General features: G+C 59.9%; 1 protein-coding gene across 1 annotated transcript in view; it reads right to left on the bottom strand.

The window, feature by feature from the left end:
- The window catches only part of Adgra1 (adhesion G protein-coupled receptor A1), a 26,492-nt gene extending 14,449 nt beyond the window's left edge, over positions 1 to 12,043 (bottom strand). Inside the window, exon 1 of the mRNA XM_077799326.1 lies at positions 11,919 to 12,043. Coding sequence (XP_077655452.1) covers positions 11,919 to 12,028 — 110 coding nt within the window. The 5' untranslated portion in view covers positions 12,029 to 12,043. The remainder of the gene's footprint in view (positions 1 to 11,918) is intronic.
- Positions 12,044 to 12,364: the final 321 nt, after the last annotated feature.

Raw genomic sequence — 12,364 nt, 5'->3', positions numbered from 1 at the left:
CTCAGATGCTGGGGGAGTGTGGGGAGGGCCACCTGCCACAGCATGAAGTGTCTCATCAGTGGGATTTGAGGTCTAAAGCCCATCTAGACAGCAGGCGCTCCCCTTGCCCAGGGTCCACCTGAGGGGCGGCCGCCACAGAGAGGAACTGCAGGACACAGAGCTATGTGGGCCTGGAAGGTGGCTGTGGGATCTGGCCTGGTCCTGGATTTCAGGAGCCCTTCAGTGTGGTCCCCCACAGACGGAGGCAAGTTGGGGAGAGCTTGGTCCCCGTGCCCTCTCTGAAGCCCAACAAAGTCCCTCCTGGCTTGGGTAAATGAAGAGCAGACCCCGGAGGACTCCTGTGGCTCTGAGCAGTCAGCCTGTCCCTCCCAGGATGCACAGGCTCAGACAGGTGGCGTGGGCTCCAGGGCCAAGGCAGGGAAGGGCCCTGAGAGGGGCCGAGAGGCTGGAGTCCGAGACCATGGACCTGGAACAGTAACTCAGGATTTGGTGCTTCCAGAGCCCCTGCTGGCCTGGGGGACATGGAGCTGGACGAACCCTGGCTCTCACCACCCCACTGTCCCTGGTCTCTGCCCTGGCCACCTGCCCTCAGCACCTCTGAACTGCAGGCTGACTTCAGCTTCACGCTGGGCTCCTCGGGGAGGTGAGGCCCGCGCAGCATGGGGCCTCCTCCTCCACACCTCTGCCCTCGCCTGTCCTGGCCACTCTCTCGGGACAGAGCAGCTGAGTATGTCCCCTCCTCCCAGGGACCCCACTCTTCCTGGACAGAAGCAGGGGTCCCCCACTGGACTAGACACTGTCAGGGCTCTTTGGGAAAGAGGCAGCTTTTCAGCCTGATGACAATGGCCACAGAAATCACTGATGGGGCACCTCTGGGTCCCGCACCACCTGCAGCCTCCCAGGCTGGGCCCCAGACCCTCCTTGCATAGTCAGCACCTGCCTGCTCCCTTCCTGTCCCTGTCCCAGTCGTCCTGCCCCTCCTGCCTTCTCCCTGGATGGCTCTTGAGAAGCTGCGGGCTGTGTGCCGTGCAGGCACCTGGGACACCCACTGCTCCTTCACTGATCCGTTTCTGATGTGGGAGGGTAGCTGGCCGAGCCTGTGCAGCTTGAAGGCTGCGGCAGGCTGTAGGTGCCTCCCATCGGGTGGGCAATGAACCTGTGCTGGGGTCTTCACGGTTTCCTGGTGAAATCCGGTGTGAGGAGGAAGCCCTGGACCCATGGCAGGGATGCTGTGTGGCCAGGAGTCTCCCAGGGCTTTCTCTGTGTCACGTATGAGCACACATCCACAGCCAGCCAGAGTGAGCAGGAGGGAAGAGGAGTTGCCACGAGACAGCCCGGTCTGTACAATGCTGCCACAGAATGTGCCTGGCCACCCAGCCAGGAGGGGCAGTGCCAGGGCCCACCCGGGGCGGTGTTCCTGCTGAGAGCACAGGATGAACACAGAGGCTTTCAGACTGCTCTCTGGGTGGAAAGCAGGGGTGACCCAGCCGGGTGGGATCCCCATGCAGTGTGTAGGAGTCTCCAGCAGCACCTGCCAGCAGGCCAGCAGGACAAGATGGCCAGAGAGCACCGACTCTCCATGATGACCGTGGGGTGATTCTGGGACAGCTGAGCTCTGTCTGCCAACACAGTCCTGTGCAGAGCCTCTTCTAGCTGTTGGCCTGAGCTCTGCCATCCACATACCGCTGACCTGACTTCAGGTGTGGGGCCTCTGCCCAGCTCCCATGGTTGGGGTTCTGCTGCTGCCACTCATGGGAACCCCAGGACTCTGCTCTGACCTGCAGAGGGCCACGCACCCCATATCATCCCTCCACCCACTAAAGTTCTGACCACGGTGCAGAAAGGCTCAGGGCTGGCTGTTCAAGAGGGCAGACCTGCGATCCCTCGTACCCTGGGTCCTGGGAGCCCACAGGATGCCAGTCCCTGAGGTGCCAGGCTGGAGGGAGGATGTCCGTCATCACTTGGAGGACAGCTGGTCCTAGACACCCTGTATGGGGCCCACCTGGCCACTCAGCACTGTGCACGCTGTCCTTCCCCGTGGCTGCAGACCCCATCTTGGGGAGCCTTGGGCCTGGCAGGCACAGGTGGGGAACCCTACCCTGCATCTGCTCAGCGGGGAGATGCCATCCACAGCTGTGGCCAGAGAGGCCACCCGCCCCTGCACAGTTCCATCTGCAGCCATCAGGCTCATAGGCAGGACTCCTCTGCAGGTGCCCTCCTGGAGGCAGGGCCAGGCTCAGCAGAGGGTGCCGGAGGCCACTACAAGTGCCTCCCATCTGGCCATCACCTTTCTTGCTGCTGCCAACAGGATATCAGTAGTGCGGATGACAGGCATGGGTCCCCAGAGAAGCAGCTTCTGCTCTAACCCAGCCTAGCTGGCTGCTAACCTAGTAGCTCACCTCACCGTTCTTTCAGAGCCCCTTGTCTACCTCCTCCTTGGGGTCCATGACCAGGCCTCACACATTCACCTCTGCTAATTGGAACCTGTGGTCTTGATGGGAAAAATTCTCCCGGGACAGAGTAACTGTGGAAAGGGCTCAGACCCAGAGCACTGCCACGACATGGCTTCTGCGTTCACACACAAGCCCACGGTTTGCACGGGTGGCTGAGGAGATGCCTGGGGAGTCATGATGGAGCTGGGTGGCCCTCAGCACCTTCCTGCCCAGCTGTCCACAGGCTGGGGACAGGCTCCATACCCATAGGCTCCCCTCCAGGAGCAGGGGCCCTGGTACCCTGCAGCACCCACAGGCTCCCCTCCAGGAGCAGGGGCCCTGGTACCCTGCAGCACTGCGCCTGCCTCCACTCAGTGCCACTCTTTGACCTGCAGTGTGCACACTCATGCTCACACACCATGTGCACTCACATCACACACAGCATGTACATGCACTTGCTCATACTTCTACCCACATTATGTGCATAAGCACTTGTACAGTACACAAATGCACACTTACACACACACCTGCATGCACACATGGTATGCAAATGCACACTTGCAAACATCTACATGCACATTAACACACTCACATACACTTATGCTCACACATGCACACATTTGCACTTACACATACCACTGTGCACACTGTCCTTCCCCTTGTATACACATACATGTGCACAAATCACACACAATCATGCACACACAGTATACAATGCATGCTCACACACTTCCATTCACACAGATGTTCACAGTACCACATGTAGACTTGTGTGCACTCATAGTACTCACATATACTTGCGCACACGCCACACACAGGCACACACTTGCACACACTCTTACATGCACACACACTGTACTCTTACACACATAATGTACTCACACGGGTAGTGCACCCACAATCTGAACACACACATACTCGTGCCCTTACACTCTCACACATTCTTGCTTGCACGCTGCAGGAAGCAGCACGCTGGTTGCCAGCTAACACTCTGGCGAGAGGGACATAAGCAGGGGAGGCCTGACCTGGGACGTGGCTCTGTGACGCGAGCCCCGTGGGATATGGTGGCCACCGTGTGAGACGCAGCCAGGCCCGGGAGTGTGGGGCCTAGCAGGAAGGGACTTAGGCCTTGTTCCTGGAGGTGGTGAGACCAGAAACCCCCTGAAAGCTCCTGTGGAGGTCAGGGCATGTGGCCTGGGATGCCCCGACGCTTCCTGGGATTCACCTTGGCCTGCTTGTGGTTGCCTGCCTCCCTCGTGTCACACACAGCTTGGTCTGTAGATAGACAGGACCCACTGCCCTCCCAGATGGGGACCAGAAAGTGAGCAGAGGGGCAGGTCGGAGAGCAGGGACCATTGCTGGCCAGAGACGACGTCCTGGGGCCGAGGCCTTTGCCAGCCCTCGTGGGAGCTCATGTCCCTAGTGGCCACAGCCATGATGCCCTGGGGCACCTCTCTGCTGGCCCAGACCAGAAGCCAAGCCCCTCCAGCACTGTGGTCAGTCTCCACCAGGTGACCATCACAAAGAGGTCCCCGTAGGCACATAACACTTGAGGGACCTAGGAAGAGCAGATCCTAGAGGTCCTGGGCACTTGGAGGACAATGGGAGGGTGGGACAGGGATGGCTGGGGGCTGGCTCTTCCTGGGAAGGGTCTCTGGGAGGCAGGAAGGGATCTGGGGCTGCACGGGCTGCCCATGTCTGGCAGTGACCTGGGCATCTTGGAAACTGCTTCTGATCAGGGGCCCAGGGTGCAGATGGCCATGGGGCCAGGACAAGGCCAGCGGCTGGTAAACGGCTGCCTGGTCTGTGCTGAGTCAGTGCCGTGTGTCTGGGTGTGGGCCTCAGCTGTAGACAGGTCCTTGGGCAACCCCATCACTGTCTGGCCTGGTCTAGGGACCTGTTCTTTGTACTTTTCTTAATTTTCTTCAATGGCTCCTGATTACAGTCCTCTCTGCACCTTCAGCGAGTCTCCCTGGGGGCAGCTGCCAGCCTCGGTACCTCTGCAATGGCCCGCAGCTGTGCTTCCTGGGTTCCCAGTGAGCTCCTGGGGACTCAGGCGTCTAGGGGGAGGACAGCTGACCTTTGACAGGAAAGTTCAGGGTCTGGCAGAGGCAGACCCAGAGCTTGGCTGTTTCCTATGCTGTGGAGTCTCCTCCCAGGCCCCTGCCTCCTGCTGACCACAATGTCCAACCAAGATGTACTCCTCTCCTGCCAGAAGGACTCACCCAGCCCAGGGTGGGGAGAGGCTCCTGGCCAGGTAGTGGACTGGGATGGGAGTCCACAGCCTTGGACAGGCTGCAGCTGAGGCCCGGCAGCGCTGCTCCTCAGGATGGCCGGAGGCAGTGCCTGCCCTGAGAAGCCTGCGCCCTCTCTGCTCCAGACGTCTCTGCCCACGTTGGCCTTGGGGGCTGCCGCTGTACGTGGGCACCAGACCCAGTGCCACCTGCCTGCCCACTGAGGCTCCAGCTTCCGAGCCCTGCAGAGGGAGCTGGCTCTCTCCATCCCTTCACCTCCCCCAGGAACTCCACAGTGTCCTGCACCTGGAGGAGGGGTACCAGCTCTGCCCCACCTCCTGCACAGCCTCTGTCCACCTGCCTGTGCCCAGCTTGTAGAAGTGCTTGCCCCAGGATTGGTCTGCAGAAGTGGTTCCAGCTGGAGCAGGAGCGAACGGACTGGTCCTGGTGGCTGTTCTGAGGGCTGGTGTGTCCCCCAGGTCCTGGCTCTGCCTGGGTCAAGTCTGGTTGGTGTTTGGCTGTGAGCACATCCAAGCCCAGGGTAGTCCAGGATCACCACTGCCGCCTGAGAGCTGCTCCTGGTGGCGGGGTCCCAGGGGACTGCATTCATGCCTTTGAAAGGACAGGTCAGGGCCTGGCGCCTACAGAGTTGGCCCCGCCTGTGGGAGGATGGAACTGTGTCCTTGATGTGCCGCAAGGGGGTCTTCATGCCTCTGATGTTATCCTTCCAAACAGAAAAGCCACCAGCAGACCTTCCATCATGGAAACCACCTAGGCGCGTGGTGTTGGAAGCGGCAGGACAGGTGTACAATTAGGCGGTGATCCCACGTAGCTAAATTGGGAATTAGCCCCTGAGCATCTACCAAATTCTAGCAGGAGTGTCTGCATGGCTCCCCTTGGCTGGTGGGAGTGGGGGACATGGGCAGATGGTGTGCCCAGAACCCTCCCTGATGAGGAGGCACTGTCGTCGTGGCCACCGAAACCTGTGGGTCAGCCACATCCCACCGACTTAGCCTGTGCCAGCAGGTGGAGGGAGCTGTGCCTACAGTCCACTGTGCGGGACTGGTAATGGTGCAGAGTGAAATCGGGGACTCTGGCTGGGAAGTGCTCTGACCGAGGGGAGGAAAATTCCAGGAAGTAGCCTGGTCTATGAGGTCTTGGCACGAAGCCCGGATCCTGTCAACCCTTCAGAGAAGGGCTGCATGCCACCTGCCCTGCTTTCACAGAGGGGGGCCAGCTCAGGGGACACGGTGTCTGTCCTCGTTCTTTCTCCATGTGGAATGGCACCTCAGGCAGGCCAGGCGATCCCCTCACACTGGGGACACCCCCAGCCACTTTCTTTCAGTATTTCCAACCTGATCTTTCTCTAAGCCTCCCTCTCTCTTCTCACCCATGCAGTTGGGAGCGGACCATCTAGAGAAGCGAGCCTGGCGCAGGAGGCTGCCCTTGTAGGCAGAGGCTTCTCTGGGTGGGGCCAGCTCCAGGGAGATGAGGGCCAGTGTCTGGGACTTCTGCTGTGGGCACATTCTCCATGCTGCCCACAAGCAGGGCCGTGAGTGTGGCCCTGGGCCTGCCGACCAGCCCTGGACTGCATATGCGAGTCTGGGCATTTGAGGTTGCAGCCAGCTGGCAGGTAGACAGCACCTGGGGCTAGTTCCAGCAGGATCCCAAGGTGTCCCAAGCCCGCCTTCCTGGGTGAAAAGGGCACACATCTCTGTGGACTCCCCTCCCAAAGGGACAGCCTTCTCCACTAGACCCTGCCTGACGAGGCTTCTGCCCTCGCAGGCCCTGCAGAGTGTCCTGCTGCTAGGAAGGAAAAAACCTGAGTGCCAAGGAACCTGGCACCAGATGGTGGGAGGCACTGGGACCCAGACGACACATAAGAGCAGGAACAGCTGGTCACTCTGACTGCAAAAGGAAGAATTTAGAGGTGTATTTCTCTCAGCACCATCCAGCTCAGACTGGGCACTGAGGTGATCCACCCAAGGCCAAGCTAGAACTACATGCTGGACTCGGACGACTGACCTACTTGTAGTATCAGCATTTAATGAGTAGAGTTGGAAGCCGAGCTGTAATCAGGAGCTCCACATGAACAGTGTAAGGAGGTCCTGGTTCCCTGTGGACAGTGGAGGGAGGTCCTGGTTCCCTGTGGACAGTGGAGTGAGGTCCTGGTTCCCTGTGGAGAGTGGAGGGAGGTCCTGGTTCCCTGTGGACAGTGGAGGGAGGTCCTGGTTCCCTGTGGACAGTGGAGTGAGGTCCTGGTTCCCTGTGGAGAGTGGAGAGAGGTCCTGGTTCCCTGTGGACAGTGGAGTGAGGTCCTGGTTCCCTGTGGACAGTGGAGTGAGGTCCTGGTTCCCTGTGGAGAGTGGAGGGAGGTCCTGGTTCCCTGTGGACAGTGGAGGGAGGTCCTGGTTCCCTGTGGAGAGTGGAGAGAGGTCCTGGTTCCCTGTGGAGAGTGGAGTGAGGTCCTGGTTCCCTGTGGACAGTGGAGGGAGGTCCTGGTTCCCTGTGGACAGTGGAGGGAGGTCCTGGTTCCCTGTGACAGTGGAGTGAGGTCCTGGTCCCTGTGGACAGTGGAGGGAGGTCCTGGTTCCCTGTGGAGAGTGGAGTGAGGTCCTGGTTCCCTGTGGAGAGTGGAGAGAGGTCCTGGTTCCCTGTGGAGAGTGGAGTGAGGTCCTGGTTCCCTGTGGAGAGTGGAGTGAGGTCCTGGTCCCTGTGGACAGTGGAGGGAGGTCCTGGTTCCCTGTGGACAGTGGAGTGAGGTCCTGGTTCCCTGTAGACAGTGGAGTGAGGTCCTGGTTCCCTGTAGAGAGTGGAGGGAGGTCCTGGTTCCCTGTGGACAGTGGAGGGAGGTCCTGGTTCCCTGTGGACAGTGGAGGGAGGTCCTGGTTCCCTGTGGACAGTGGAGGGAGGTCCTTGTTCCCTTGGACAGTGGAGGGAAGTCCTTGTTCCCTTGGACAGTGGAGGGAGGTCCTGGTTCCCTTGGACAGTGGAGGGAGGTCCTGGTTCCCTTGGACAGTGGAGGGAGGTCCTTGTTCCCTTGGACAGTGGAGGGAGGTCCTGGTTCCCTGTGGACAGTGGAGGGAAGGGCTTGATTCCTTGTGGAGAGTGCAGGGAGGTTCTGGTTCCCTGTGGATAATGGGAGGGCAGTCATAGTTCCTTAATTCACACTTGAGGCAGTTGATTTCCTCTGTAGGTGGTGGAACCATGTGTCTGACCATTTGGACCAGGTGAAGTCTGTCTAGCAAGGAGACAGAGATCCATGGGCAGGAGGCCAGGGTGTCAGATGGGACAATGGTGGGGCTAGTAACAGATCTCACAGTCAGGAGAGGCCCTGTGGCTCTGGGTTGTCTGGGCAGTGTCTCCCAGGAGCTGGATGGACCATGTTCAGTGCAGTCCTGTGCCTTTCACCTGGGCCACTGCCCTCTTGGGGTCTCTTCTCGTGCCTCCTGTGCCCCTCCCTTCCTCTTCTTCCCAGCACCATCCTTCTTCACTCTGTGCTCTGCTCTGGTGTCTGCTGGCTCTTCCCCAGGTCACCCTCACTCCTTTGGGAAATCCAGACAGTCCTCCTGCTGAGGACAGGGCTCCAGGCCCCGAGGATGTCCCTCCTAAACCCCTTCTCTAAGGATAAGGGCAGCACTTGTGTTGGCCGAGGCTGACACTCAGTTCTTGTACCTCACCTGCAGGACCAGAGTGCCAGGCCTGACTCACACTCAGTTTATAGCTGTGCCTGGGCCAGAGACTCCAGGCCCTTGGTTCTGCCCAGTGAGGTCTGGGTGAAGCCTGCTCAGGGGCCTAACCCTGGCCCTCTCTAGAGGTGGCAGCTCTCCTGGACACCTGGCCAACAGCCCTAGATCTCCTGAAATCCCGGGAAAGCAGGTATTGGCCAACCTGGCTGCCGCTGGCCCCACAGCAGAATGCACAGATTAACCCCCTCCTGGCCCTTCTGTGGCCCTGCTGCAGCTGCAGAGTCCCATGGCAGATGCCCCTCCTGGCCCTTCTGTGGCCCTGCTGCAGCTGCAGAACCACATGGCAGATGTGGATTTTCCAAACACAGAGAAGGAACAGACATGTCTCATCACTGCGGAGATCTCTCCACAGAGACTGGCCAGCCACAACCATTCGATCAGATGGGAATCTCCATGATCCACCACCCAAAGTCCCACACATTTCTAGAGAGGTGTTTCCCTTGAATGTCTAATGATCTGTGAGAATGTAACTATACACTCTTAAGTAATCAGTGGCCAAGGAAGAAACCCCAAGGGAAGGTTGAAGATGCTCTGAGCTCGACCAAAAGCCCCACAACACACCTTGGGACACAGCGGTGCAGTTGGAGGGAAATGTCCACCTTACAGGAGAAAGGTTTCAGACCAATGATGGAGTTTATGCTGTAGAACCAGAAGGAAGAGAAAACCAGCCAAAGGCCGGGGAGAAAGGGCATCAAGACCAGAGCAGAAATCATAGAGAAATAGGGAAACAGATAAAACAAGAGCTAGACTTTAGGAAGAAAAACAGTGATGACCTCTGCTGGACTTGAGGCATGGCTCAGAGCAGTCAGGCAGAAAGAGGAGCTGGAGGGCATGGGCCGGTGTGGAAGGGGCAGCACCGTCCCCTGGAGGGCATGGGCCGGTGTGGAAGGGGGAGCACCGTCCCCTGGAGGGCATGGGCCGGTGTGGAAGGGGCAGCACCGTCCCCAGGCACAGTTGACATGAGGAGTTAGCAAAGCTGTGGGTAGGAACTGTATTTCTACACATTGAAAGGTGGGATGCAGATGGGAAAACCCTGTGTACACTGACAGTGACAAGAAACAAGACCCAGGGGAGGCAGGACTTGTGCACTGCAGACGACGGGGTTGCTGGGAGGAACCAGGAGCCGCAGGCACAGGACTCAGTCCCGTGAAAGTGCAGCCCTCCTCTACTGTGAACTGCGGGTCTGTGTGACCCAGTGGAGCTGGGCTCTGAGCTGTGGTGGCCATGGCCTGCCTTCGCCTGAGGGCCTTTGGCCTCTGATGGCCTGTCCCCCTGCCCATGCCTGGGCACCCGCCTGGCCCCACACAGGACTGGGCCTGGGGACTGCTGCAGTGGCCACGGCCCCCTCCTTGGTGCTCCAGTTTGGCTCATGTCCCAGAGGCGCATGCCGGTGTGGGCTCTGCCATCAGGGAGACCGGGTGGGTCACTGCTTTGCAGCTTCTGCACACGCCCAGCAGGCTGATCTCTGAGGGCCTGGACACCCATGGGATGCTTCCAAACAGGGTGCCCGGGAGCCTTGCCTCAGTACAGACCATGGGCAGCAGGGGCACGTCCAAGAGCGAGGGGAGGCGAGACCAGGCAGATTACCATCTAAAGTTGCCAAATGTCTGCTGAGCCTAGGCGCGTGCTGTTCAGGAAACCACAGACCTCCATAACCATTGGGAGCAGGTAGACATGACCTTGACCTTGGCAGTGAGTCCACTTAGCAGGAAGTTTCCAGCTGCAGGAGGCTGAGGCCTCATTCTTCCAGGCCTCCACCCGGCTGACCCAAGGGGAGGCTCCTGATCCACATGTTGGGGCAGAAAGGCCAGCACCCTCTGTTCGCCAGGTGGTCTCACGGAGAGAGGAGGCACCCCAGTTGACCCAGCCACGGGGGGCGCAGGCTCAGGCAGAAAGAGGAGGCTTATCCTGGGTTCATCCCCTTGAGTCCTGCAACATCTCCCACGGCTGTACTTTCCTGTGCTCTCCTGGACTGCGCTTGGTTTCCCCACGTCCAGTGAGGGGTGTGGAGCACCACAGCACCCCGTGTGGCCTCAGGAAGAGGCTTCTCAGGGTGCAGGGGGCCCCAGAGCACCACTGGGCATCCTGCAGAGCATTGGGGACATCATTTTCTTTTTATCCCATTGGAGAACTTCAGGTGGGGCCAGGACACTCAGGACTCCTTCAAGCTCAGATAGAAGTACGGCCTGCTGCCCATAGGAACTGGCTGCCCAGCTGCCGTGGCCAAGGGTCCAACAAGAAGGGGGCTGTTGAGCAGGATGTGCACCTGGTAAGATGCTCCGAGGCTCCTGCCTCCTGGGGCCAAACAGCTCCTGGGCTCAGACCTGCTTTCTGTTATTGAAAGGCCTGGACTGCATGTGAGTTCTGGGCCTGGGGCCAGCAGTGCAGACCCAGGATGCCCATTGCCTAGCCACCCATTGAAGAGCCACTTCTGAGTGGAATGCTGGGTCAAAGAGGACGTGGCCAAGGCTGTTGTCAAGTGTGCTCAGGGCCCTCGGGGGCTCTGAGAGGAAAGACTCCAGCTTATAGACTCTTGGGGAGGGGCAGGTGCCGCCCACTCCCACCAGCACTGGCCAGGCCACAGGGCTGCACAGGGGCTCCGGTTGCCCTGGGTAGCCTGCCCCCAGATGCTCTTCCAATGGTGCCAGACCCTGGTGGAGTCTGGAGTAGCCCTTCGAGGTCAGGGCCAGAGGGAGCTGTATCAGGGCCTGGGCTTCCACAGCCCCTGAACCACTCCTCATAGCAGCAGGCGGCTCTCACAAGAACCACCTGTAGGTCATTCCAGGAAAACTCAGTAAGAGGCTCAAGGTGGAGACCAGTGACCTTCTAGACAGCAGAGACGAGGCCTGCTTAGAGCTGGAAGGTGCAGCTGCAGAGTTGAGGCTCCGTCTGCACTGGGAAGAGTGGATGGCAGAGCTCCTATTGCTCTCCTGTTAGGGTCGTGGTGTGAGGAGCTGGGGACCTCTGGTCCTGTGGCACTTCCCTGCTCTGCCCCACGAGAGGGAAGCCACTACCTTGCCCTTGTCCTCAGGCTGTCCCCAGGGCCCCAGCACACAGTGGTTCCTCCACATCTACTGTGAGTCCCCTGAGAAAGGAGCAGTGCCCCTTGACCCATCCTCCCAGTCCCACAGGCCAGGCCACAGTCACCTTAAAATCGCTGCCCGAGTGAGTGATGGCTTTCCAGCTAAAGAGCCTCCGAGACCAGGGGGTGAGCCACAGCCGTCCAGCCTCCACGCCCGGCCCCCGGCCCAGAGGGCCTCACTCGAGCACCCAGCCCGGGGGCCCCTGGTGCTCCCATGTACTCCCAGCCCACCCAGCGACTGTCCCCAGCCCCACCTCATGCTGCCCAGTCCCCAGTCCCATCCGGCCCCAAGTGACCCAGGAAGATCTGATAATTCTCAGGCTTGGCGTGGCCTGGAGAGGAGTTCCCCAGACCTGTGGAAGGCACATCCTGGGCAGGGTCTCAGGTGGTGGGGGCTGTGCCAGTGAGTGGGCTTGTGTACCTGAGCAGGGGCTGCTTGGGGTACGGCGGCTGGTCTGCACCCGGGCACGGCAGGGCCTTCTTGGTCACCTGCTTGTAGATGTTCCTCGCAGTCACTCCGACCCACAGCATGGTGGACAGTGTGGAGTAGTGCAGCAGGATGCCCACCTGGAGGGGGAGAGGTGTCAGCTGCAGCCCCGCCCCCACCACGGGCGGCCAGCCTCCCAGGGGCACCAGGTGGGCTGGGACCACACCCTCTACCCAGCAGCTCCTACAGCCCGTGAGCCACAAGAAACAAGGCTCAGGGTGTGGGGCACTAGCAAGGGTGGCAGAGACCCTTGACTGTGCCACTTTGATCTCTTGCAGAGAAGCTGGCGGGTGCCCAAGGCAGCCCGTGGCCTAAGTACGCTTCCTGGGCAGCATCTCCTCTGCAGTCCCATGACAAGGGGTGCCCAGTGGAAGGGGAGG

Source organism: Urocitellus parryii, chromosome 5 (genome assembly GCF_045843805.1).
Source record: "Urocitellus parryii isolate mUroPar1 chromosome 5, mUroPar1.hap1, whole genome shotgun sequence".
NCBI classification, from domain to species: domain Eukaryota; kingdom Metazoa; phylum Chordata; class Mammalia; order Rodentia; family Sciuridae; genus Urocitellus; species Urocitellus parryii.
Note: the sequence above shows the minus strand (reverse complement) of the source record. Positions and strands in the feature narration are given on the sequence as shown.